Below are 25,838 nucleotides of genomic sequence, written 5' to 3' on the forward strand. Positions count from 1 at the left end.
GTGCTGAGAGAACCCCTATGTGTTATCACAGCCCTGCTGATAAATCCCACCCCTGTCTCTGGGAAAACAGAGGGGGAAGAGGGCCCACAATCATTGAGAACAAGCTAGACATACAGAAAGGATTATATCAGCAAACCTTTTGGGGTCAGAGAAGGAAACCAAAAAAGAGGGAAGTAGATAAAGTCCCTGATGGGATAATGGTACTTTATGATCCTTTGGGTCATGGGACCCATTGACACTTAAAATTATTGAAGAACCTCTCTACCCTGTCATGAACTTTTGTTTACATGGTTCATCTATGAATAGTTAAGCTATCAGGAATTAAAATATCTTAGTATTAGTAAAGAGTTTTGACCTTATAGACACCCTGAAAGGGTCATGGGGATCTGCAGAGTTCCCCAGCCCACACTGAGAATCACTGCTATTGGTTAAGGCCCTATTGTTTAACTGCTGCTCTCAGTGAGCTCTGGAAGCTGCAGTGATAAAGCTGGCCCCATCTGCTTGCCTTTCCAGATATGAGCAGCTCTCGCTGCAGCAGGAGAGCAAGCAGATGTGGACCTCAGTGGCAAGAGACTTTCCAAATTAGCTGGACAGGGGTGAACAAGCAGTTGTCAGATGTTGCCTATGTTAGAGGTCATCGTCTGGCATTTGGGCTTAAGTGTTTTTCTTTGATATAAGGGGGGCTTCTACTCAGGTGTACAGCAAATTAAAGAGAGGAGAATCAGAAAAATCTATGATATAAAAACAAAAGGTAGGAATAAAACTTTATTTTTTTTAAAATAAAGAACTTTTTTTTTAGAAACAAAAATCTACCAGAGGAAAGAAGATTGCAGACCTTGAACTAGGCAGGAATTCAGGGGCCATTCAATTCAATCTTCTCTTTCTACAGATGATGAAACTGAGGTCCATTTAAAGTGGCTTACTCCATATCACAGAGGTAGGAAGTATCAAATGTGGGATTGGAATCCAGGGGGCTCGGATTCTTAAGCCAGGACTCCATCTTGTGTAGCTCATTATTCTCTCTCCCCCAGGAGAAGCAAGAAAGATGGGAGTTGGATATGGAAAATGTTCTTCAAAATGTGCCTCTATCTGTTTTTGGCAATAATCAGTCATTTCTATAGTGCTCGAACATTTGTCAAGCTATGTCTATATCTTTCCATATTTCTCTATATAAACATATTTCTTTATGTATGTATATTTATATTATGTATGTGTGTGCTCATAGTCATACGTACACATACACTCAAGAGCTCTGTGATTCAGGCACTCTAAATAGCGTTATCTCTCTCTGTGTTGAAGTTAAGGAAACTGAGGCTCAATGAAGACAAACGACTTGTCCAAAATCCCACAGCCAGTGGGTGTCAGAGGCAGCATTGTGATTTGTGTCTCTCTGACTCTAAGGTAATCAGGATGCCTCACTGACTTTTGCAATAATGCCAATCACTGAGATGAAAGACTTCATTTTAGAAAACATCATCCATGGGTGGGGAACCTGCAGTCTCAAGGCCACATGTGGCCTTCTAGGTCCTTGGGTGTGGCTTTTAGACTGAGTCCAAGTTTTACAGAACAAATCCTTTTATGAAGGGGATTTGTTCTATGAGGTTTGGATTCAGTCAAAGGGTCACCCTTGAGGACCTAGAGGGCCTCAAGGCCACAGGTTCCCCACCCCTGGTTGACAGCATACTATCCAGACCTGGTGAATTTGGAAAAGAGACACACACAGAATTCACATTCCCAGAGAGCACCATCAAGCCTGAGGGCTGTAGTCCTTAACAAATATGCCCCATAGCCACTAAGGCTGTTAATGCCAAAGGCTCCCTGTGTATCTAAATCAGTTAGCGTTAAGCTGGACAATTTGGATCCAAATTGAATTGTGGAGGTTTGTATAATAGGGGCTGCAAAAAATCGAATAGAAAAATGCAGACAAGTGTCTCAATGACAAAGGGACTTGATTAAATGGATCGCTAGTGAGGATGGAAACTGTTTTTTTTTCTTTTTCAGGAGCAGGAGAACATTACTCAGTCATTACTGACTGTGTTGTGATTTTCTGTTTGCCTTTGGAGGGTACACATTTTAATCCTGTGTGTCTTGTCGAGTCGCAACTCCATCAAAGACTGTCTCCTCTCCTGACTCACACAGTGAGTTGCAATAGTAAATGCTCATTGCTAATAAGATGAATAATCATACATATTAATATTATGATAGGACAATAATGACAAACATATAGGTACATTTTACAAATGGCTTTCTTAGTAACCACTCTGTGAAGCCAGAATTACAGAAACACAGCACTTGAGACATGGATGGGAAGACAGGGACCACCACTGGTGGTCTATCCACCTCAGAATCCACACTGGAACCTACACGACAATGGTCCATCCAGTGTGCCATTCCAATTTGAGATGCCTCACATTGTTAGGAAGTTTTTCCTGATTTGGGGCCCAAAATGTCCTCTTTTAAATTCTGCCCCTTGCTTCTGGTCCAGTACTCCAGGTCCACACAGAATAAACCAGAGCCCAGTTTTGCATGACACATTCAAATACTTGAAGACAACTACCATATCTCCCCTGACTCTTTCTTCTCCATGCCCACCATTGCTAGTTCTGTCAACTGCTTCTTATGACATCAACTCAAGACTCTTCAATATTCTGGTTGCCTCCTTTGGAGGCAGCTCTCTGATTTATCAATGTCCTTCTTAAACTGTGGTGTCCAGAACTGAAAACAATCCTGCAAATGTGTTCTGACCATGTATAGAGTCCAGAAGGACTATCAACCCCTTATTCCCAGAAGCTGAGTCTCACTTAATGCAACCTCACATGGCCAGAGCCTTGTGGCTGCCATTGTACATAAAGAGCATGGAGGCCACTAAAGGCACTGGATCTTTTTCAGATGAATTCCCGACTGGCCATATCAACTTTATTCTGTACTTCTGACTCCTATTTTTTTTTTAAAAAGTGTAAAACCTAACATTTATCCCTTTGTCTTTCTGGTTATTTGGTTCATATCAATTTTCTTCCCTTTCTTGCAAAAAAATTTCCCTTTGGAACCTGATTCATCATGTTGGCTATCCCATCCAGGTTTGTCTCAATGCCCCAGCATCACTGAATGGCTATATTTGGGCCCTCCTGGCTCAGAATAAGTGTCAATAGTAACTGTTTCTCTTATGACCAGCAATCCTTAGGGTCTTCTCCTCCCAGTTTGATTTTTTTAAATTAAAGGGGCCATCCCTTGACTCACTTCTTTAAAAGGCCTATTCACTGAGTGGGTGTTAGCTCACTCAAAATGAGAACCTGAAAAGGCCTTAGCCTGAAAGGGCCAGGATCTCCCATTGCACTCTAGGACATCTCTAGTCATCTTGATGAATATCTGGCCACTGGACCTAGATGGCTCTGGAGGAGAAAGGGAGGCTGGTGACCTTGCATAGCCCTCCATCACTCAAAGAAAAATCAGCTGAAAGCCATGCCATCATGTCCCTGATGTCATGGTCTTCTTCAAAAATGAAGGAAAAAACACAAGTTTCACCTATAAATTCAACTAGAATGCTTTCTACACCTTTACTCCAACCAATGACAGACATGTTTAAGTAGCACTGAGTCAAGCACAGATTCCTAGGAGATGCTCCCCTGTGGAGTATCTTCCAAATAGACATTGAGCCAAATGGAACCCTTCCTTAAGCCTGTGGCATTTCAAGTCCATCTAACCACATATACTATTGCCTAGCCTGAAACTCTGAGCACATATAAATATTACAATTTCCATTTTAAAGAGGAATAAACTGAGGCAATTCCATTGAATTTGCATTTATTAAGTCCTCTTATGTGTAAGGCAGTGAGAATTTAAGTAATTTTTCCCATGGTAACACAGCTAACAAGTGCTGCCATCAGTTGAACTTGGGTCTTCTAATTCTAGCTGTTGAATAAAAAAAAAAAGAAAGAAAAGAAAGAAAGGAAGAAAAGAAGGAAGGAAGGAAGAAAGAAGGAAAACTGGTATGCATCATTCATGATATAGGTACATTTGGGTGGGTGATCTCCACTTTCAGAGTGATGGAAGGAGCCAGCTATCTACCCATCCTGTTAGGTAACAGCAATCCTAACACTAGAGGGGTCATATTTTGGGGGGGGGGGGGGGGAGGGTGTGTGTGTGTGTGACTTAAGATGAGTTCTGTAAAACGAATGAATGAAGTGGCAGGTTGCATGTAAAGGATCCTTTCCTGAATCTTACCAATCAAATACAGGCACCCAGGGAAGTTTTCCTCATCATGATTCTTTTCCCACTCATAGGTCAACTAAAAGCATGGAGTTGGTCTCGGGGTCTTTAGAGACTGAAATCATTCTGGGTACCTTTACTTCAATTATGTATATGTGTCAACAAACCCATTCACACAATATTAACATGATTTAGAGATCAACGCTAATTCTTTTCTTTCCTTCCAGATCTGAGATTTTGTTTGGACTGCGGACCCCCTGTTGTAGAAATACCCTAGGGATGGAAATTGGCAGCTTTTCCAGGGATGTAGTATGGCAGCTCTTTAAAAGAGATCTTCCTGGGGTTACTGAGAGACTGAGTGACTTTCCCAGAGCTTGTATTGCCAAAGACAAAACTTGAACACAAATCCTTCTTGATTCCAAGTCTGGGACACAATCCATCATTCCAGAATCTTTCTAAATAAAAGTCAACACAATGAGGCTGTACTTTTATGGGCCATACACTGATATCTCCTATAAACTGAAGTGGATGATATTGGAAAAGAAAACTTCCTCTTCCTACTGTGTTTAATTATTTTTTTCAGTAAGGGAGTAAGGAGAAAAAAAAAATCTCTGCAGAAGGGTATAAATATATATACATATGTATGTGTGTGAGTGTATATATGTATACACACATAGAGAATTTTAAAACTCTGAAAGTTGGTTTGTCCTAGGATCCTAGACTCTAATACTGTGTAGGATGGAAGATTAGAGTTCATCTTAGTCCAGGCTGATACAGCCATTTGATCACTGCCTCCTTCCTTTTCATTTAAAGGGTAGATGTGTATATAAAAAGACAGATCACTGTAGGCTACAGGAGACCTCTATAAAAGTCCTCCTCTCATCAGCACAGCAAGGTGACCCTGCAGTCCTGAAGACTGCCTTAGGAACATATGTTCCAGTAGATCATAGTAAAGGCTGGAAGAGCCTTCCAAAGCCATCTGGATCAACCCCAGATGAGGAAACTGAAGTTCAGGTGTATGAAATGAGTTGCCCAAGGCCAATATAGTGTAAGCATTAAAGATGGAAGTGAAATCAAAGTTCTTTGACTTCAATGCCAGGTTGTACTAATCTGGAGAGCCCACAAGTCTGTACAAAGCAACTGAAAACCTCTTGTGAATGAAAGTGGAGAAGTTTGGAAAGGCCTATTGCCCAAAAGCTGCTCACTAGGGGTGGGTGGATGGGATTGGAATTTTTATGAGTCACACCCACCCACATGAGATGAAGAGACCTTGATTTGTATTGGTGGGTTGAAGCTGCTCTGTCTCACCAACAGGGAAACCAGGGTTCATTACAGTATCGGAGTGAATAGGAGAACACCACTAAAGCTTCAGGGCATAGACAACCACATGGGTATGTGCCTTAAACTACTTCCATCTGAGTGTTAACCTTTTATCGGCAGTTAAGATGGCGAGGTTTCAGAATTTTGGTGTGTTATCTCATTACATAACAGGAAGTTTCTAAGACCTATGGATCTTTTCCTTCTAAATGAGGACCAATCTCTGCCTCCGTGGAAGATCTGACCCTTGGTTACCTCACTACCAAGCTGTATGAACCTGTCAAACATCACCCTGTGAGATTCAGACTTCTTGGCGAAAGATCCTGCCACCCAAAATGCTCTAGAAACATTCTGTGTTTCTGAAGTTTAAAGAAGCCATTGGATACTTACACTCACAGGCTGACTTTTTGGCACATCATAAACTCCCTCCTTCTTTTGGCTGGTAGGAACCTGATGAAGAACCAAAGGAAATACAGTTAGGACACTTAAAAAAACATTCTGTACAACTTTTTGTCAGGTACATAACAGTTATAAAAATAGTAATAATGATTTCCAAACAACCAAATGAAGGCTCAGTGCTCAGCTACAGCGAAGAAGGAGGAAGGAACAACAGATGTCCTGTGTGAGAGGCTGCTGGGAGAGAATATGGGGGAGGGGCAAACTGCTAAGTGGCTAGTGGGTCAATGAACATTTCTTAAGCACCTACTATGTGTCCAACATTGTGCTAAGATCTCAAAGTGTGCTAAGCGGTATAGTGGATGGAATGTTGGACTTGGGGTCAGGAAGGCCTGAGTTCAAATTTGACCTCAGATAATCATGAAATGTATGACTCTGGGCAAGTCACTTAATGTCCCTTTGCCTTAGTTTCCTCACAAGTAAAATGGGGATATTAATAGCATTCACCACAGAGTTGTTAAAAGGACCAAGCATGATGCCTTATTTGCCTCCTTTGCAAGCCTTAAACATCTGTACAGTATAAATGTTAGTAATGATAATTATGATGGTGATGATGATGATGGTGATGATGGTGGTGGTGGTGGTGATGATGATGGTGGTGGTGGTGGTGGTGATGACAACAATGATCACCCCAAGGCATCACAGATTTTGATCTGGAAAGGCCTTCGGAGGCCACCAAGTCCAGCCCACCCCATAAGAACTGGAGTGTGAACCCAAGTCTGTCTGACTCCAAGTACAATGCCCTCTTCACTTCACCAGACTAGCTCCTTTAGGGTACTGCACTTTTCCTGGAGTCCATGGATCACAGAAGGAGAGTCAATAGAGACACTGCAACTGCTTCAAAGGTGTAGGAACTGATGCCTAGGAGGTATAGTGATTTATGCAAAGTCATCCGGAGAAAAGACTCTTAACAAGGATGGAAAGAGATGTTAGGGTTTAGATAAAACCAAGTGAATAGTCCAAACCCTAGTACAAATGGGAACTCTTCCACTGGGTCAACCTGTTAGGTCATCTCCGAAGGGGCTTCTATATAATCCTTATACTGGCTCCAGATGACATCTTATGTCCCTTCGTACTTCAAGACTCTAGGAGTCTGTGTCCGTATATTAAGGCTCCCAGTATCTTCATGTCTTTGTCTTGGTTATTGAGAGAAACCACTGATCACCAATTTATTATTAACTAGCCCAGTTAATAAACTGATTACTAATTACCCAGAGATGCTGTCTTGTGATTTTTCATTTATCACACCCTATTCTCAAAGTACTTATGTTCCATGTAATCAGAATAAATATAATATAATCTTAATAAATACAAACACACACACACATCCCTCCCTCCTTCCTTCCATCTTCCCTCCCTCCTTCTCCCTCCCCCCTCTCCCTCACACATGCACGTGCACACACACCACAGCTGTAGGACAGCAGACAAAGTTCTGGATTTGTAGGAAGAAGTGCTGGTCTCTGGCTCCAGCACTGCCTGGGTCCCTGTGACCTCGGTCCTGCTCTTTGACTAGCTTAAGCCTTGGTTTCAGTGTATCTACACCACAGCCCTGCCTACCTCACAAATGGCTTCTAAGAGCCAGAGGACAAGGAATGTATATCCTGCAGAACTATTCAGGGGCCATTGTTTCCACTTCCCTCCCCTTAAGCTGCAGCCTTGGTCGGCCCATTGAGAAAGCTTAGGTGTCCTGGGTCTCATCAGAAAGACACTTTAGGATTAGCAGGTAATTAGATACAATTCAAATATGGGCAAGCCAGAGCTGCTGGTCTACTAGCTGGCTAAACCTCTATTTCCTTATCTGTAAATGTGTATGTATATTCACTTTCCACCTTGAGTGGCAAAATGATCCAATAGAAAGTTCTGGTTCTACAGTCAGAGAACCTGGGTTCAAATTTTGCCCCTGTTACTAACTGCCTATGGGACCCTAGGCAAATCACTTCATTCCTCTAGGCCTGGTTCCTTGTCTGAAAAACAAGGCGGCTGAACTAGGTGGCCTCTTTCCAGCTCTATCCTGGATCACAGAATTACTGATTTTGTAGTAGAGGGTTAGAGGATTTAGCCCAGCTGGTTCAATTAATAGAGCATGGGACTTCTTCTTTCAGGGTTCTGTGTTCTAACTCCAGCTGGCATGAATCTTTTTGAGGAGAACTGATGGAGACACTAGCCCGAAGTGAGAGTGGATTACAGACTTGGAACGTGCCTGGAACAGGGAACTCCCAGGTGAACAAAAGACTTCTACCAGTGTAACTTAAGTATCCTCTCTGCACCCTAGTCTAAGAGGGTCACCCTGAGCACTGATGTCAAAGTCAAACAGAAAAGTGGGATGCTAACTCACCTGCAAGAATCTATGTAGACTGCACATTGACTTAATTTTAAAAGGTAACATTAGCTTCATTTTACCCATTTTTATTTATTTTCTTAAATATTTTCCAGTTGTAACTAAACTGAGTTGGTCCTGCTGGGAAACGCTGCCTGTGACCTTTGGGACATGCATTTTTCACTTCTGCCCTAGAGTATTTAGAATTCAAATGACTTGCCCAGGGTCACTCAGCCAACACGTGTCAGAATCAGGATTTGAACTCAGGTTTTCTTGGCTCTAATATTCCCTGTCTCTTCACTATATTAAACTGCTTCTCTGAAGGCAGACTGAAGTGAAGCCATGTTCTTTTTCCCAGCAGGGACCTGCCTGATGCCAAACTGTTAGGGACTGAACTAAGATTAGACTCACACATCTGCGTCCTCAGTTCTGTGTCTCTTACTAATAAGATGGAGGAAGCAAATCATTTGTTAGTTACTGAAAATACACCATATTCATATTCATTTTTCTCAGCTGCTCGGGCTTCAGAATTAGGGTGTAAACCCCCTGCTTAAAGCCCAAACTGAAGGAGGAGCCTTTAAAAATTGCACACTGCCCCTTGGTAGCTCTTAATAAAACCAGTGGATTTCAAGTGGGCCTTGCTTTATGGAACAGACACAGGTTGAAGAGATGTACGTCAATTGCGTGGTCTAGAAACCAAATTGTTTGCTTTAATGAACCAGAATCACTGGATTTTTCAAAGGAACAGTAAGGTGCATTCTCATAGGGGGGTGAAGGAGCCCCGATGGTATAACCACTAGGGCTCATTATCCACCAGGGAGTTCCATAGCGATTTCCTATGTCCCAGGATCTCAGAAACAGGGCTAGAAGGGACCCCAGGGGCTGTCTAGTCCAACCTTTGCATTTTATAAGTAAAGAAAAGGAAACTCAGACAAGTTAAATAATGTGCCCATGGGCATACGATCACTCAGTCACACAACTATGGTTTGAAACAAGGCCCTTCTGACTACAGGTGTGGCCCTCCATATCTGAACCCTAACCCTTCGAAGCTACCCCTGGAAAGTCTGTTTAAAGTGGAACACACCCACCATGAATGACAGCAGAAATGAATGCAGATGGCTAGAAAAGATCTTAGAACACAGAATCTCGAACACAAACTGCTAAACTACAAAATGCTGAAACTGGAATGGGCCTATAATATTATTATTTTTGTTATGGCACCGATGAAAATGATAACAGCTAGCAAACATTGATACATTGCTTTAAGGTTCATAAAATGTTTAAATATATTATCTCATTTGATCTCTATAATAACCCTGTGAAGTAAGTATATTAGTATTCCCTTTTTACATATAGGGAAATGGAGGCCGGAAGACAATAAGTGATTTGCCCAGGCTCACAAAACTAGTAAAGGTCCTTTGATCATAGAAAGTTTGAAGCAGAAGGGATCTTAGAATACACAATGTTAGAACATAGAATGAAAGATGTTAGAGTTGTGAGGAACCGTTGAACCAGTTGTTATATCACTAAATGTCCAATGACAGAGCTGATAAAGACCTTAGACTATTAGAGTTCAAAGGATCTGAGAGATTTTCTGTTCCAAACACTGCCCCCCCCCCCGCCCAATTGACAGCAGAAGGTAAGGAACCTATCCAGGTGAGTGGCAAACTATAGTCTTGAAACCATAACCCCTGCATCACAGTCTGGTGTGTGTGTTTATCTTTCATTGCTGAAGAAGACCATGCCATCAGAGAAATGATGACATGACTTGCACTTGACTTTGTTTTGAGTGAGGGAGAGCTGTGCAGGTCACCAGCCTCACTTCTCCAGAGCCATCTGAATCCATTGACCAGATATTCATCAGGATGACTGGAGATGACCCAGGATGAGGCAATTGGGGTTAAGTGACTTGCCCAAGGTTACACAGCTAGTGAGTGTCAAGTGTCTGAGGTGAGATTTGAACTCAGGTCCTCCTGACTCCTGCACTAGTGCTGTATCCACTGCACCACCTTGCTGCCCCTCAGTCTGGTGCTCTGACCAGGACTCCAGAATGCTACGTCAGATGAACCACTAACAAATCATCCCCAGACTCACTCATATGTAATTAAATCATGCATTAAAAATACTAAAGGGGCATATTCTTGAGTGCCTATGTCTTGTGGAGAGAGAAGTACCCCTCCCCAATTGGGGGGATCTTTGGTCTTGAAGTCTGGGCTCTGTAATAGTGGTAAGTGAGACAGCAAGTAGTTGGATACCTGATAAATGTTCTCTTCCGTTTCAGGCTCACGAATTGGCTCATGTCCAGCCTCAAACACAATGTACTATTGGATCGTCATCCAAAGAAGAAAGGTCAGAGATGGAAAAGAAAGGGAGAAAAAGACCATTTGGAACAGGAGATCAATCAGGCAAGCATTAAAGATATAGATACAGAGCAAAGGCTTAACAGAGACCAGGTGGTCTAGGGAGAAGCACAATCCGTGAACAGCTAACAACAGTCAGATTGGTTTTTGGAACAAAAGCAGTTGCAAAGACCTGGTAGCCCTTGAAACAAGGAGGAGAATCCATCGCCTGCTGCCTTCTCACCCAAGGTTCAATCTGGTCCACTCGCTGTGTCCCCACCAGGCATGTTTACGCACTTGGGTGGCACAATTACATTCTCATTTAACACAGGGATATGAAAGTTCCTCCCCTGCCCAATCCATCCTTGTTACTATTTCTGGATTAAGCTTATGGAGTAACAGAGAAGCAAAGAGAAATTTGAAGAGACTTCAGTCTTCTGAATGTCACTTTCTTACTTCTGAATTGAAAATGCAGTATTAACTGGCAGTAGGGTATTCCTGAAACTAGCCCGCATTGTCAAAGGGTAATCTCAGCTAAAGAAAAGCAAAAACAGATTTGTAGGTGTAGACCTAACACTAACAGCTTTTACAGTTGTTATTTCAGTTTTGGAAAACACAAGCTTTTTAGGGGAAAAAATGAAATCTTTATGCCAACCAATGCAACAACTGTAAATCAATTTTAGATTCTCAATTTATCATATAGCTTTTAAAAAATGATTGCCCAAATGAATTATAAAGGACATGAGGAAAGACACCATCTGCATCCAGAGAAAGAATTAATAAATAGAAGTATCTATGGAATAATTTTACATACATATGTATATATTGCACGTATGTGTGTTTTATATGTATAATGCACATGCATATTATACATATATATAAATTATATATATGTCTATAAAACAAACACAACGCACACACCATCTAATGGTGGCCATCTGTAGGACGGAAGCGGGGAAGGAAAAAAGGGAAAGAAGGAAATGAACGTAACTTTGTTGTATATTTAAAAAGAATAGCCAGTTATGTGTAGTAGACTGCAGTTTCATGTGCAATCATCTTTTAAAAAATTATACTATGTTATGGAAATGATTGTTTTATTCCATAAAGTAAAAATAAAATAAATTGTACGAAAGATTGTTCTTTAATCTCTAACTCACCAATTGTGTTTAGCATGAATTACGGGCTGGCTGGGGGGAGTTGTGCCAGACATTTCATGTTAAACCCTTACATCTACAAATTCTAAAGCAATTTTAAAAAAAGATCAAATCTACGTGTCTTATATGGAATACAAATCGATTTCATACTTGGATGCAGGAGAGAAGAACTCATCTCCCTCCATGTGGCTACTTTTTTTCTCTGCTCCTATGAGCTGTTGTGCCCATCATAGTATGAGGCTATGTATCAAAGACTCCAAAGAAACCATACCTAGTGCAATCATCTATTGGGAAACAGGTGATTATCCTTTCCCCATTTGAACAATCCCACCAGGGCTGTCCTTTGTGGCTTGTATAAGCCAACTGGGCCAATCTTTGCTGGTACAGATTTCAAAGCAATATGGTGGTGGAGAAAGGAAAGGGGGAAAGGGAACTCTCTCACACTGAGTCTTACATTACTGATACTTGGACATGTTCATTTTTAATAGCCACCTTTTTCTAGATTGGCAGGTTCATGAGCTCCCTGAAGAGTTTTTAGACTAGCTCTATTCTCTCCAATCAGGGGACCCTCTGGACCACTGACAAATAAAGTGAATGGCAGATCTAGCCTAACTGCTGGTGACTTTGCAAACCCACAAAGCTTCCAAAATTACCTGGTACACGGGATCTTCTACATCCTCCTCCAAAATTGTCTACCGCAGAGTCAGAGAAGGGAGGGCAAAAAGCAAAGGATGAAAAAAGAAGAGATGTGAGACCATAGCAAGAAATTAAAGGACTACAAAGAAACCAGCCTTTGAGAGGAGAGGTGTTTCTGAAAAGGAGCAGCTGGAAAGGAGTGGAAAAAGTCAAAACTCTTAGAACCTCTCCTTCCTCCCACCCCGCCACTTCATTCCACATGACAGCTGTGACCCCTCCTTCTCACTAACAGTGCAATTTGAGTTGAAGATTTCGCTGGTCTCTTGACTTTATCTCAAAGCTCAATCACCAATAGGAAAGAGGACGTCAGGCTGTGGAGAGCCCCCTTCCAACAGCCTGATTCTGCCCAGGTTAGTTACAGCAAGGCTCTCATCAGTCCTGGCAGCACTAACTGACAACTTCACATCTGTTTCCTTAGAGTTGCCATTTTTGTGGGCACCAGGCCAGATCTGCAGATGTACCTGGTATACCGCCTGCTCACACTGTTTATCCTTCTGCGCCTTCTTCTCCAGTTCTTCTCTCTGTTTCAATTCATAAATGAGTTGAAAGAGATCACGAAGGTCGAGGATCACAGGTTCAGCCTGCACAGAGACAAAGCAGGAAGCACCTGTTAAGGACGGAATAAGCCCCTCCTTGGGCAGTGACCAAATTCTCTCCGTGCTGGCTCCAACCTTCAGAAGCTCATTTTATTATTAAGTTGAAAGCACTTCACCCTAAATTAATTCTACCTTGTTTATATTGGCTTAGCAAATTGCATCTGGGCGAAAGTTCATTCTGCTAGCTAATTATATTTGCAAATTAATAATAATTCTAATTATATACATAAAAGGTGTTGCTTTTTATTTGGTAGTATCTTTTAATACAATGAAATGAGCATGGGCTCTTTGTGAAACATTTATTTTCTCTTGCTCTCCTTTTTTTTGTGGGAGACTGTGAATGGAAGCAAATTTGTTTATATACAATGAGTACATCCAGTTTAATTAGTCAGAAAAATAATTAGTCATTAGGAGAAGTGAATGGAGAGAAAAATGGAGGTGGGAAGAGAATGCCTTCTTCTCTTGGGTGCTTAGCTGCTGGTGAGGATGAGCTTCCAGAGGATGGGGTGGGGGAGCAATGGCACATGTCATATGGTGAAGAGGGAAGAGTTTTGGCTGTGGAGGTAAAGGATGTGGCCTCAGATCCCAGTTCTGCTACCTCTGTGACCTTAGGCACATTACTAAACCTTTAGCTACTTCCTCTGTAAAATGAAGGGATTGGACTAAATGATTTGTGAGGTCCAACCAAATCTTCAGCTATGGGAGGCAATACAGCTTATTTGCTGTGTGACCTGGGGGAAGTTACTTAACCTCTCTGTACTTCCAGTTCCTCACCAGGAAAACAAGAAGGCTAGATGAGATGGACAATAAAATCCCTTTTACTTCTAGATCTATGATCACTCTACCTACCAAGCCCAACAATATGTCCATTGGAAGAGAAACTCAGTCAGTGACTGAAATAGGACTTAGAGGTGGGAGAACCTTAGCAGGGAGGTCAGCCCAACCTGTTATTTTACATAGGAGGAAACTGAGGCCCTGAGAGGTTAGGAAGTAAGCGGCAGAGCCAGTATTCAAATTTGGGATCCTTGACTTCAAGTCCTTCTTTCTTAACTCTGCACCATCCCACTGACCCCAGAGTGAAAGTGAAAGGCATTGGCGCTTCTGGGTAATTGCTGATCGATGAAAATACTTACTGCCTGCGCTGTTTTGATGGCCACGAATCTGTGGTTTCCTTCCTTCCCACAGACATATCCAAAGGCTCGGTGGTCTGTGATATCCTTTGCTATGTAGGAAATTTCGTGCACAGCATGATGATGCTGGAGGGCCTGAAAAGAGATGGAGAGAAAGGTTCTTTCAGAGAGCAGCCTACCTAATATGTAAATCATGAGAGGAAGGTTTTCACTTCCATGACAATGGACCTTGAGGAATTCAGCCAAGTTTGGGGGATCAGACAGGAGGAAGAGAATCTTAGAGGAATTCTGAAAGGATACTGTGGACTTCACATTTTGATGAGATTGAAAGAAATGGGAATATTCCGAATGCTTTCAGAATCTTACAGTGTCTGACATGTTGTAAGAACTTCATAAATGTGCGTTGTTGATTGCTGACTGATCTGCTTTAAAAAAAAAATCAGGTATTATGTCATCACTTTGGTGAGTGCCAGGCAAATTAGAAAGTTCTATTGAGTTGTGGTGGTTATATTGGTTTGGTCCAGAGGTAGGATTCCACCTATTTCAGGGACCTCCAAGTGTGCAGATTCCTTCCACTCCTTCAATCTCTTGGGACTCATAGAGGTTAAATGACTACTTGCTCGTAGTCACACAGTCATTGTCTACTAAAGGTAGGATTTTAAGCCAGGTCTTCTCAACTTCAAGGCCAGTCCTCTACCCATGATGCCATACTGCCTTGAGGATGATGATTAGTTCTTCCCCTCTGTCTGAAATCAAAGTCTTACTCTTGTGACTCTGGGCTGTGATCTGGCTGCCTTATACTTTCTCTTGCCTGCTTTAAGGCCAGCCTCACCACTTCCCAGTTACCTCATACGATCACAGATTTAGGGCTTACTAAATGCTTGTTGACTTGATTTGTAGACTGTTAGACACAACCAGGCACATTGGATAGCATCCAGATATTTTGGAAAGGATAATTCATTCAGAGGCAAAGGATCTGGATTCAAATCCCCCCTCTTCTGCCCACTATTTATGTGATACTGGGCAAATCATTCAACCTGTGACGCTGTATTTTTATTCCAATCATTTTGGCAAACATTTAAGAAGTGAATATGAAGAAAAAAATGTCCTTATCCTTAAGAAGTTTACAGTTTACCAAGGAGAATAAATATTCACATAAGGAAGTAAATGCAAAGTAGATACAAAGGAATATAGTATTTTCAAGGAGAGAGTGCTAATGACTGGTAGAATCAGGAAAGGCTCATATAAAAGTTGGTACTTGAGTTGTACAAGATGATGGGGTCCGACCAATAACTTCTGAAGTTCCTTTCAGCTAAAAATGGGAGATGCTATGATCTCTAACTCCAAGCAAGCTCTCACCTTGTACCTTTGGCCAATATCCAGCTGCCTGTGTTTTGTTCCTTTTGCCCAGATGGCCTCCTGCATGCCCCAGTCCCAGTGGAATAGTGTTTGTTCAGGAAGCTCTGCTTTCCTCTGTTTGGTTCTGTAATGTCATGAGGGTAGGGAACTCCCAGTGAGGAAACTCCCTCTAACAGTAGAGATTCACAACTTTTCTGCAATATACATTGTCTTAGAGATTTGACTGGAACATTTCTATGAATTGCCCATGGTCACATGGCCAGTATATATATATATAATAGATAAAATCATAGATTTTTTTTTTATCTATAAGGTTTCTTAGAAGTCATGGCACCCAAATCTCTTTAGCCGATGAGGAAACTGAGGCAGAAAGAGGTTAAGTGACTTGTCCGTTACGTTTAACTGCTTTTATCTATGTGTATTTATTAACACTATACCAAAGCTGCATATATTTTTGTACCTATTTATTTCTTCCATTCAAATATAAGCTAATTAGTAGTAGGGATTGTTTCATTCTTTGTAGCTGTATTCTCTGAACTTAGCCCAGACCCTATGCACATGGTAGGAAGCTTCATAAATGCCTGAGGTTTGATTGATTGCTCAAGGTCCCACAGCCATTAGGTATCAAAGGCGGGACCTGAAGCCAGGTCTTTCTGACTCTCCGTTGGGTTCTTTATTCATGAAACAGGACTGCCTTTCAGTGAATTGTAAGGGGCCTTCAGAATGTGGATGACAGTGACTCCAAGGAGCAAACTGCAGATTTTTGTCAATGTGTTAATGAGGTAAAACAATGCAGCATGGATTCACACAACTGGGAGGTATTGGTGGAAGGAGCTTGGGTGAACTTCATTCCCATGCAGGCAGGGAAGCCAAGGTGGGTGGAGACCAGCCACTCATTTCCTTTCTTTGCCTTTCCTGAATGCTCTCCTTTGATTGGCTGGAAAGACGTCATCTCAAGGAGGCCCCTATCTTATTGAAGTTCATATGGTCTTATTGATCATCAAATTGTGCTTTGGAAATTAAGTCATGAGTACAAGTCTTCCCTGTAGAATTAGCTCCAGAGATTATTGCATGATGGGAAAAATCACACCTACTGTATGAGATAGCAGATGGAGACAATTTAATTTTTCTGGGAGCCTTCATTAAGTGTCCTAAAATCCAAACATTTTAAACTATACCTAATGTTGCCTGGAAAAGCACATCTGCATGTGCCTTCTGGGCTTAAAGATGTATTTGTAATCTTACCCTCTCCCAGAGTTAATTTTGTGATGCATTGAGGATATTTCTTAAGTAGTCTCATCCATTTGAAAAAGGTTCTTTGAGGGTTGATCCATCACTGTCTTTGCCAACTCTGTATTATGCCAGCATAATGCTGATGGTGGGGATTGCAAAATGCCTTAGAATGCAGTGAATGCAACAGCAGGGTAGCTGAACTTCATACCCACCTCTCAAAATACCTGCAAACACTCATCCATTAGGCCTCACAATTGACTCAAAGGGACAAGATGATTCATAGTAACAAGGTATGAAAGGCTCCAGGAAAAGTCAGAAGCCCACAAGGGCTCTTCCCATTCTCCCTCACCTGCCACATCCAATCAAATAACAAGAGCTGAAGATTCCACCTCTACCAATGTACCTCACCCATCTAATTCATCCTGAATGTGTCTTCCAGGATAAGCTTTTTTACACAGATATCATAGGATATCATAGATTGAGAACTGGAAGGGGCACTAGAGGGCATCAGATATAACCCTCTCATTTTACAGATGAGCAAACTGAGTCTTAAAAAAAGGTTAAATGATTTGCCCAGGGCCATACAGCTAGTGCTACGAGGTGAAATGAATTTGAACTCAGTATTCCCTGACTCTAAGTCTAGCACTCTCTCCACTGGGTGAGGTTGCCTCTCATCAGTTGGCTCATACTATTTCTCCACTCAAGAATTCTGCCCCTGGAACATTGTCCTAGAGGACCTGGGATATGGGGCAGAGCAACAGCACATAAATAACAAATCAGAAGGGCCTAAATACTGTCCTGAAATACAAGGGGGGGTGGGGCAGAGCCAAGATGGCGGAGTAGAAACACACAAATACGCTAGCTCCGAACCCACAGCCCATGAAATATCTGTAGTAAAGAGCTGCCAATAAATTCGGGAACAGGAGAAGCCACATAACAGCAGAGCAGATAAGATTTCTGTTACAGAGGGACCTGCAAACCTCTCGCAAAAGGTCCGTCGCGCTGCGGACGCGGAGCCCAGCCCAGCCCTGCCCTGGCCACGGGCACCGAGAGGAGAAGATCCCAGAGGACTTCAGGGATGGGATCTCCAGCAGCTGCGCGGGTCCCTCCACCCACAGGTGACGGGGGGTGGTGAGAAGGTCTCTTTGGTGGGTTGAGAGGGGAGTGGGGTGCCCCCATACTCAGGCCCCCTCGGGAGGCAATAGCGGAGGTGGAAGCAGACCAGGGCTCCCCAAGCAGGCAGGAGTCTGGATCCATTGTTGAAGGTCTCTGCATAAACCCCCTGAGGGAACTGAGCCCGTGAGGTGGCCCTGCCCCCACCTGAGCACCTGAACATAATCTCATACTGAATAGCAGCCCTGTCCCCGCCCAAAGCCCTGAGGCTGGGAAGCAGCATTTGAGCCTCAGACCCCAAGCGCTGGCTGGGAGGATCTGCAGGGGAGGTGGGTGTGAGGAGAATATTCAGAGCTCAAGTCACTGGCTGGGAAAATGCCCAGAAAAGGGAAAAAAACAAAGACGATTGAGGGTTACTTTCTTGGTGAGCAGGTTTCTCCTCCCCTCCCTCCTGATGAGGAAGAGCAGTGCTCACCATCAGGGGAAGACACAGAAGTCAGTGCTTCTACATCCCAGCCCACTCAATGGGATCAGTTCTGGGAAAAGGCCATAAAGAGCTCAAAAAATTTTCAAAATTATGTTAGAGAGGTGGAGGAAAAACTGGGAAGAGCAATGAAAGACATGCAAGCAAAGTATGAACAACAGATCAGCTCCCTGCTAAAGGAGACCCAAAAAAATGCTGAAGAAAATAACACCCTGAAAAATAGGCTAACTCAATTGGCAAAAGAGGTTCAAAAAGCCAATGAGGAGAAGAATGCTTTCAAAAGCAGAATTAGCCAAATGGAAAAGGAGATTCTAAAGCTCACTGAAGAAAATAGTCCTTTCAAAATTAAAATGGAACAGGTGGAGGCTAATGACTTTATGAGAAACCAAGAAATCACAAAACAAAACCAAAAGAATGAAAAAATGGAAGATAATGTAAAATATCTCATTGGCAAAACAACTGACCTGGAAAATAGATCCAGGAGAGACAATTTAAAAATTATGGGCCTACCTGAAAGCCATGATCTAAAAAAGAGCCTAGACATCATCTTTCATGAAATTATCAAGGAAAACTGCCCTGAGATTCTAGAACCCGAGGGCAAAATAAATATTGAAAGAATCCACCGATCACCACCTGAAAAAGATCCAAAAAGAGAAACTACTAGGAATGTTGTGGCCAAATTCCAGAATTCCCAGGTCAAGGAGAAAATATTGCAAGCAGCTAGAAAGAAACAATTCAAGTACTGTGGAAATACAATCAGGATAACACAAGATCTAGCAGCTTCTACATTAAGGGATCGAAGGGCATGGAATAGGATATTCCAGAAGTCAAAGGAACTAGGACTAAAACCAAGAATCACCTACCCAGCAAAACTGAGTATAATACTTCAGGGGAAAAAATGGTCTTTCAATGAAATAGAGGACTTTCAAGCATTCTTGATGAAAAGACCAGAGCTAAAAAGAAAATTTGACTTTCAAACACAAGAATGAAGAGAAGCATGAAAAGGTAAACAGCAAAGAGAAGTCATAAGGGACTTATAAAAGTTGAACTGTTTACATCCCTACATGGAAAGACAATATTAGTAACTCTTGAAACTATTCAGTATCTGGGTACTTGGTGGGATTACACACACACACATGCACACGCACACACTCATAGAGACAGAGTGCACAGAGTGAATTGAATAGGATGGGATCATATCTTAAAAAAAAATGAAATCAAGCAGTGAGAGAGAAATGTATGGGAGGAGAAAGGGAGAAATGGATTGGGGCAAATTATCTCTCATAAAAGAGGCAAGCAAAAGATTTTTTTAGTTTGGGGAAAAAGAGGGGAAGTGAGAGAAAAACATAAAGTTTACTCTCATCACATTCCACTAAAGGAAGGAATAAAATGCACACTCATTTTGGTATGAAAACCTATCTTACAATACAGGAAGGTGGGGGACAAGGGGATAAACAGGGTGGGGGGGACGATGGAAGGGAGGGCATGAGGAGGAGGGTACAATTTGAGGTCGACACTCATAGGGAGGGACAGGATCAAAAGAGAGAATAGAAGTAATTGGAAGCAGGATAGGATGAAGGGAAATATAGTCAGTCTTCTACAACACGACTATTATGGAAGTCATTTGCAAAACTACACAGATTTGGCCTATATTGAATTGCTTGCCTTCCAAAGGGAGGGGGAGGGGAGGGAGGGAGGAAAAAGAAGTTGGAACTCAAAGTTTTAGGAATAACTGTCAAATACTGTTCTTGCTGCTAGGAAATAAGAAATACAGGTAAAGGGGTATAGAAAGTTATTTGGCACAACAGGACAGAGGAGAGGATGGAGACAAGGGCAGAGAGGAATGATGGAGGAGAGAGTGGAGTGGTGATGGGGCCAATTGGAATGCTAGGTGTTTTGGGGTGGGGGGAGGAGACAAGGGGGGAGAAAATTTGGAGCCCAAAAATTCTGTGAAAATGAATGTTAAAAGTGAAATAAATAAATTAATCAATTAAAAAAAAAAAAGAAATACAAGGAGGGAGCTTGTTCATAACACACGAATCATTTATTCATTCAACTATATCACCTGTGGACCTTCCCCCTCCCATTGCTGCAATTCATAGGGTGAATCCCTTAGAAAAGACTGCTTCTGAATCATGGCACTCTGGGGGTCTGTATGCTCTGAAATCTGTAACTAACAGGCCCCTATTAAATGTATTTACCATCAATCGTTAGCCAGAGGACCCAATTATTTCAAAGCAAAAGCATCTAGCAAAATAGTATACCAAAAAAAGTAGTAATAAAATATATCTACCTATAAAACTAGGGCACATTTTGCACAAATACATGCACTAGTAGTAGGATGAGTAGCTACGTATAGGAACTATGTGTGGAGTGGTGCACTTGTGTGGAACACACACGGCCAGAACAGAGTACACATGTAGAAAACATGCCACACTGCTGATTCCCCAGGGAAACTGATGTCTTCAGAGGATGACATTGTACTGAGGTCTAGGCTGGATGGGTTAGCCTTTACTGGACCCTGTCCCACTGGTCATAGCAGAGTCTCTGCTAGACAGCACCACTAGACATGTACATGCAGTGTTGGATGGATGTTGTTCTTCTAGACACTGTTACGCTCCATACTGCTTTGTATGAAGCATCATTGACTTTGGAGTCAGAGGTCTTAGGTTCAAATCCACTTCTGCCCATTGCCACATTATAATTTGGAAAAGACTTCCTGGGCCTTAATTCCTTCTTCTATACAATAAGACTGGACAATCAACCTTTGGAGTTCCCTTCCAGGGTTATATCTATGAGTCAGAAATGGTTCCTGCCACTCACTGCTCCATCAGATGTTGTGCTGTGGAGTTTCCCTCAGTCTTTGCCAAGCACATCCCCCCTGAGAACATGGCTGTGAAGTTTACCTCTAATCCTAGTTTCTGATTTCAGCTGACTTTTTGAGGAACACTGGTATCATTAGAAGAATAGGTAGGCTCTGCCATGCTCTTTTACTTGAAACCAGAAGAATTTTTATTTTTTAATAAGTTATAAAAGATGCTCCCTTAGCAACAGATCTTTTTTAAGGAGTGGGGAAGAGGGGAGCGAACCTTTTCAAGTTTTTCCTTCACCAGAGTCTGTCTTATTCCTTTCAGAGTTCTGGCCTTGGGGTTTCTCACCCATTAGAGCTGATTCTCATCACCAGATGCCAAGCTTCAAACAAGAAAGAGCTAACTAAGTTTTCACCAAGCAGCTAGTGCCAGCCGATCCATACCTTTTTTTTTCAAATGAACTTTCTGGTTATTGGATATGGTTGACCTCACTTCAGTTTATGGCACGTATTCCACATATCTTGCAATTTTAATTTCTCAAGGTTAAGTTACACCTGGTCCTCAGCCAACAACTGGCACCTGGTGAAGTTCTCTGATCCTTCAGGTTTTGAATTCCAAACTCCTCCAACTCTCAACATAAAGGAGGAGACAAAGAAAGGGTAGCTAGGTGACACAGTATTTAGAGTGCTAAGGCTTGGAGTCAGATAAACTGAGTTGGAGAAGGAAATGGCGAACCACTCTAGGATCCTTGCCAAGAAATGAGGTTCCCAGATCAAATGGGGTTACAAAGAATCAGAAACGATTGAAAAATCACTGAACAACAAAAAAAAAGATGGACAAAAGGCACAGGGAGAAAGCCAAGCCCAGGACAAAGTCTGTCTCTTTCTACCAGACTAGCCTCATCTTTTACTAATTCCTATGTAGATAACAGCCAACTAAATTCTAAAGGTCCTCACTCACCTTTGCAAGCAAATATTTGTTGCATACTGTATTCAGTGTTGCTTTAAGTTCTGGGAGAGATAGATAAAGGATCATAAAGAACAGGGATAAGACAAAGTGCAATCAACAATAGAAGTCCATCCAAAAAATGGAAATAGTACTTTATGAAGTTTGAAAGGAAAAATTTTTACCGAGAAAGGATGTATGGATCAGGGAAGATTTCTTGGAGGAGATGGCATTCTAGCTTGGTTAGAAAGACAGGTAATGTAGAAACAAACTAATGGTGTATGTTGTACATGGTTGGCCAAGGAGAGGAGGGACAGGGTGACAAAGATGCAATTATACATTTGCCTATATCTTGAGCTGTTTTGAAGGCTAGAGTGCATGAAGGGGAGTGAAAAGAGTAAAGACTAGAAAGGAAAGGAGATGCAGACTTGGGACAGGGGAAGCTGGAATACCAGGCAGAAAAATGTGAACTTTACCAGGTGGTAACAGGGAGCGACAGGTTCGTGTTTTTGCTTCTATTAGATTTTTGGTAAGTATAAGATCATGTTACTTTTTCAATAGATTTAAAAATTTTTTTTACTACACCTAAAATTTTCCCTTGTACCTTTCTGCCTCTTTGATAGGCATAAATTAAAACAAAGAGCATTTTAAAAGAAAAACAAAGATAAAAAAGATAAAGCCATAGAGAAAGTCTGATGTGATACTCAAAATTCTACACCTGCGGACCCTTACCTCACAGATGTGTTTGTGTGTGTGTGTGCGTGAGTGTGCGTATGCCTCTTTCTTTCTTAAATTCCCATAAGACCCCTGGCTTGCCAACATGAGCCAAAAAACCCAACCAAACAAAGGGCTTTACTCACTCTAACCTGTTCCCCTCCACATTTGCTACTGGAGTGTTTGGAGGTGTTATTGTCGCTTGTCTCCCAGCCCCCTGGCTTTGCGATTCAGAAAACACGTCCAAAAATATGTTAAGAAAAGAAAGCACTTCTACTGAGCTCGTGCCTCCCTTTGTGCAGTTAGGTTTTAACTACTGTAATTGCTCATAGTGTGAAGTCTTGTATTTTCCATGTATCTATTTTTATTCTGAGTCTGTCTACGTTCTCCTTTCTTCATGTGCTTGAATCCTGTTGTGTTATTTTTTTTTTCTTTTTCTCTCTCTTTCTCTCAGTGAATAGTGTTGCCTCAGGGGGGAAAAACAATATGAAGGCTAAATAGTGTGGAATTTATTTTTTGAAAAACAACTAATGGTAAAGTGTTAAGCAAATTACTTTCTAATCTATACAGTATTTAATTGACTGTATTGAACCGTACCACAAATTAAGTCTTCTCTGTAATTTGTTCTGTCAGATGGTAACCCTCCAAACAATTTGATACTCCATTTAAAAATTGGTAAATGGTTCATGGAGAAGCTGAGGATTGAGCCTTAGAGAACATCAGATAACACAGCCTACTTTGGTACAGGGTATCAAGAAATTTTCTACCCAGATCTTAAAATGCCTTGTCGATACAAAGACTGTGCAAAAGACTTTTGCAGTTTAGAAAGTTCAAGAGGGAGATGACACTGTTGATGGGCTCACTATGAGCTTTGTTTCTACTCATTTAAAATCTCATTTTCAGTTACAGTCCTTTATTCCAGCCATATAGTATGTCTTGTCCTACTGCTTCCACTAGCTAGGTGTGCGACCTTAGCCAACTCAATGAAATTAATTTTTACCTTTTTTTAAAAATAAGGGCCATGTTGAAGATCCCTCAAAGTTCTTGCTCGGTGCTAACGATCACTATTTGAGGTCTGTGAATCTCTTCCTGGCCCTAACATTCTAGGCTTTATTTTTTAAAGTACTTTCTAAGGTCACCTTTGGGTCTACCATTCTATACTTAGAAATCATTCAACAAACATTTATTAAGTATATCTTATGTGTCAGGTACTGTGGTAGAACCAGCAACACAAAGAAGCAAGTGGAAGCAGTCTCTGCCTTCGAGGAATGTCTACAGTTGGGAAAGAGAGAAAATAATGATATAGCCACATACAAAACAGACACAAAGAGATTTTGGCCAAGGTCGGGGCAACTAGCAACTGGGGGGGAGCTGAGCCTGGGTTTTAAAATTCTCTGTTCTTAGATCTCTTCCAGCTCTAGCACTGCATGTTCTAAGATCTCCTCCAGTCTTAACACTGTATGTTCTAAAGTGCCTTCCAATCTTAACATTCTATATGTTCTAAGGTTTGTTCCAATCCCAACACTATATGTTCTAAGGTCCCTCCCAACACATTTTCTAAGGTCCATTCTAAGATCCTGTCCAATCTTAATACTTATGTTCTAAGGTTCCTTAGATTCTTAACACTGAATATTCCAGGGTCCCTTCTAATATATGTTCTAAGGACTCTTTTAATCTTAACACAGCATGTTCTAAGGTTTCTTCAATTCTTAAGACTGTACATTTTAAGATATGTTCCAATATATGTTCTAAGATCCCTGACAATCTTAACATTGTATAGCCTAAGGTCTCTTCCAATTTTAACACTGTGTTCTAAGGTTCTTTCTGGCACTGATATTCTGTTCCATAATCCCTTTCTGAACTAACATGCTGTACTCTATGTCCTAATTTTTTTCAGTCCTAAAGTTCTTTCTAGCTTTGATAATCTATATCTCAAGGTGCCTGCAAACTTCTGTGTCCTGGTTTTTCATTCTACATTATAATGTGCCTCATTTCCTTCTATTCATTTCCTTCCTTTGTTTCTAAGTTGTCCCATTTTCTTAACAACTTTTGAACCTAATTACCTCCATGCCAATCATAGTGTATGAGTGGCACATTTTGCCTGATTACATCCATCCACTTTTTGAAGTAAAATTCTAAAATATTTCCCATTCATTTTTTTCCTTAGTAGACTAAAGCAATTAGAATTCTCTCATATCCCTAATGTCAATGAGGGTTTTTCTGAACTGATGAGTATTTTTCTCCTTCCTTGAAGAATCTGGGGATATTTCAGAGGTGAGTCACAGAGATATTCATAGGAAAGGAAAAAAAAAGGTACTTTAAAGAAAGATTTAAGGAATAAGGAAGTCTAAGTTAGAGAAAAGAATGTTGGGAGTGATTTGATAAAGGTGCAAGTATTTGCAGGACTTTGTGAAATGAAAGGCACTGAAAAGGAGAGAGTGTCCAAAGAGTGTGGAAAGCTTTGAGGTCATGCAATTTAAGAAGTTTCTGGAGGAACTTAGGATGATTAACCTGGACTAAAAGAAGACCTGCTGGAGAACTGAGGAGGCCATGAGACATACTCAAGTATTGGAAAGAGGGGTAGCTAGGCTGGGAAGAGTTATCAACAATAGGGAAGGGAAAGAAAAGAAGCATTTATTAAGTGCCTACTGTATGCCAGGTACTGGGCTAAGCGCTTTACAAATATTATCTCATCTGTATCCTCATAAAACCCCTGAGAGGCAGAAAGAGTGATCATTCCCATTTTATAGTTGAGAAAACAGGTTCAGTGACTTGTCAAGGGTTATACAGCTAGGAAATTTCTGAGGCTGGATTTGAACTCAGGTCTTCCTGGCTCTGGGCCCTCCAAGTGCCACTAGGGTAGAAATGAGTAGAAATTGTAGAGAAAGATCTGAAAGCAAATGTTCCAACAATTAGTGCTGTCCAATAGGGCCATCGGCTGGCTTAGAAGGCTCCCCCACTTGTCAGGT

General features: G+C 41.5%; 1 protein-coding gene across 17 annotated transcripts in view; it reads right to left on the bottom strand.

The window, feature by feature from the left end:
* DAB1 (DAB adaptor protein 1) overlaps positions 1-25,838 on the bottom strand; it is a 1,307,076-nt gene that overhangs the window by 69,777 nt on the left and 1,211,461 nt on the right. For 11 of the 17 annotated variants that reach the window (XM_072649616.1, XM_072649613.1, XM_072649612.1 and 8 more), the window contains 5 exons: positions 14,215-14,346; positions 12,947-13,066; positions 12,443-12,481; positions 10,552-10,617; positions 5,914-5,973 (listed from right to left, as the gene is read on the bottom strand). In XM_072649616.1, coding sequence (XP_072505717.1) covers positions 5,914-5,973; positions 10,552-10,617; positions 12,443-12,481; positions 12,947-13,066; positions 14,215-14,346 — 417 coding nt within the window. Of the gene's footprint in view, positions 1-3,784; positions 3,910-5,913; positions 5,974-10,551; positions 10,618-12,442; positions 12,482-12,946; positions 13,067-14,214; positions 14,347-25,838 lie in introns of those variants that run through there. The other 6 variants (XM_072649618.1, XM_072649617.1, XM_072649615.1 and 3 more) reach the window with 4 other exon arrangements.

Source organism: Notamacropus eugenii, chromosome 2 (assembly GCF_028372415.1).
Source record: "Notamacropus eugenii isolate mMacEug1 chromosome 2, mMacEug1.pri_v2, whole genome shotgun sequence".
Taxonomy (NCBI): domain Eukaryota; kingdom Metazoa; phylum Chordata; class Mammalia; order Diprotodontia; family Macropodidae; genus Notamacropus; species Notamacropus eugenii.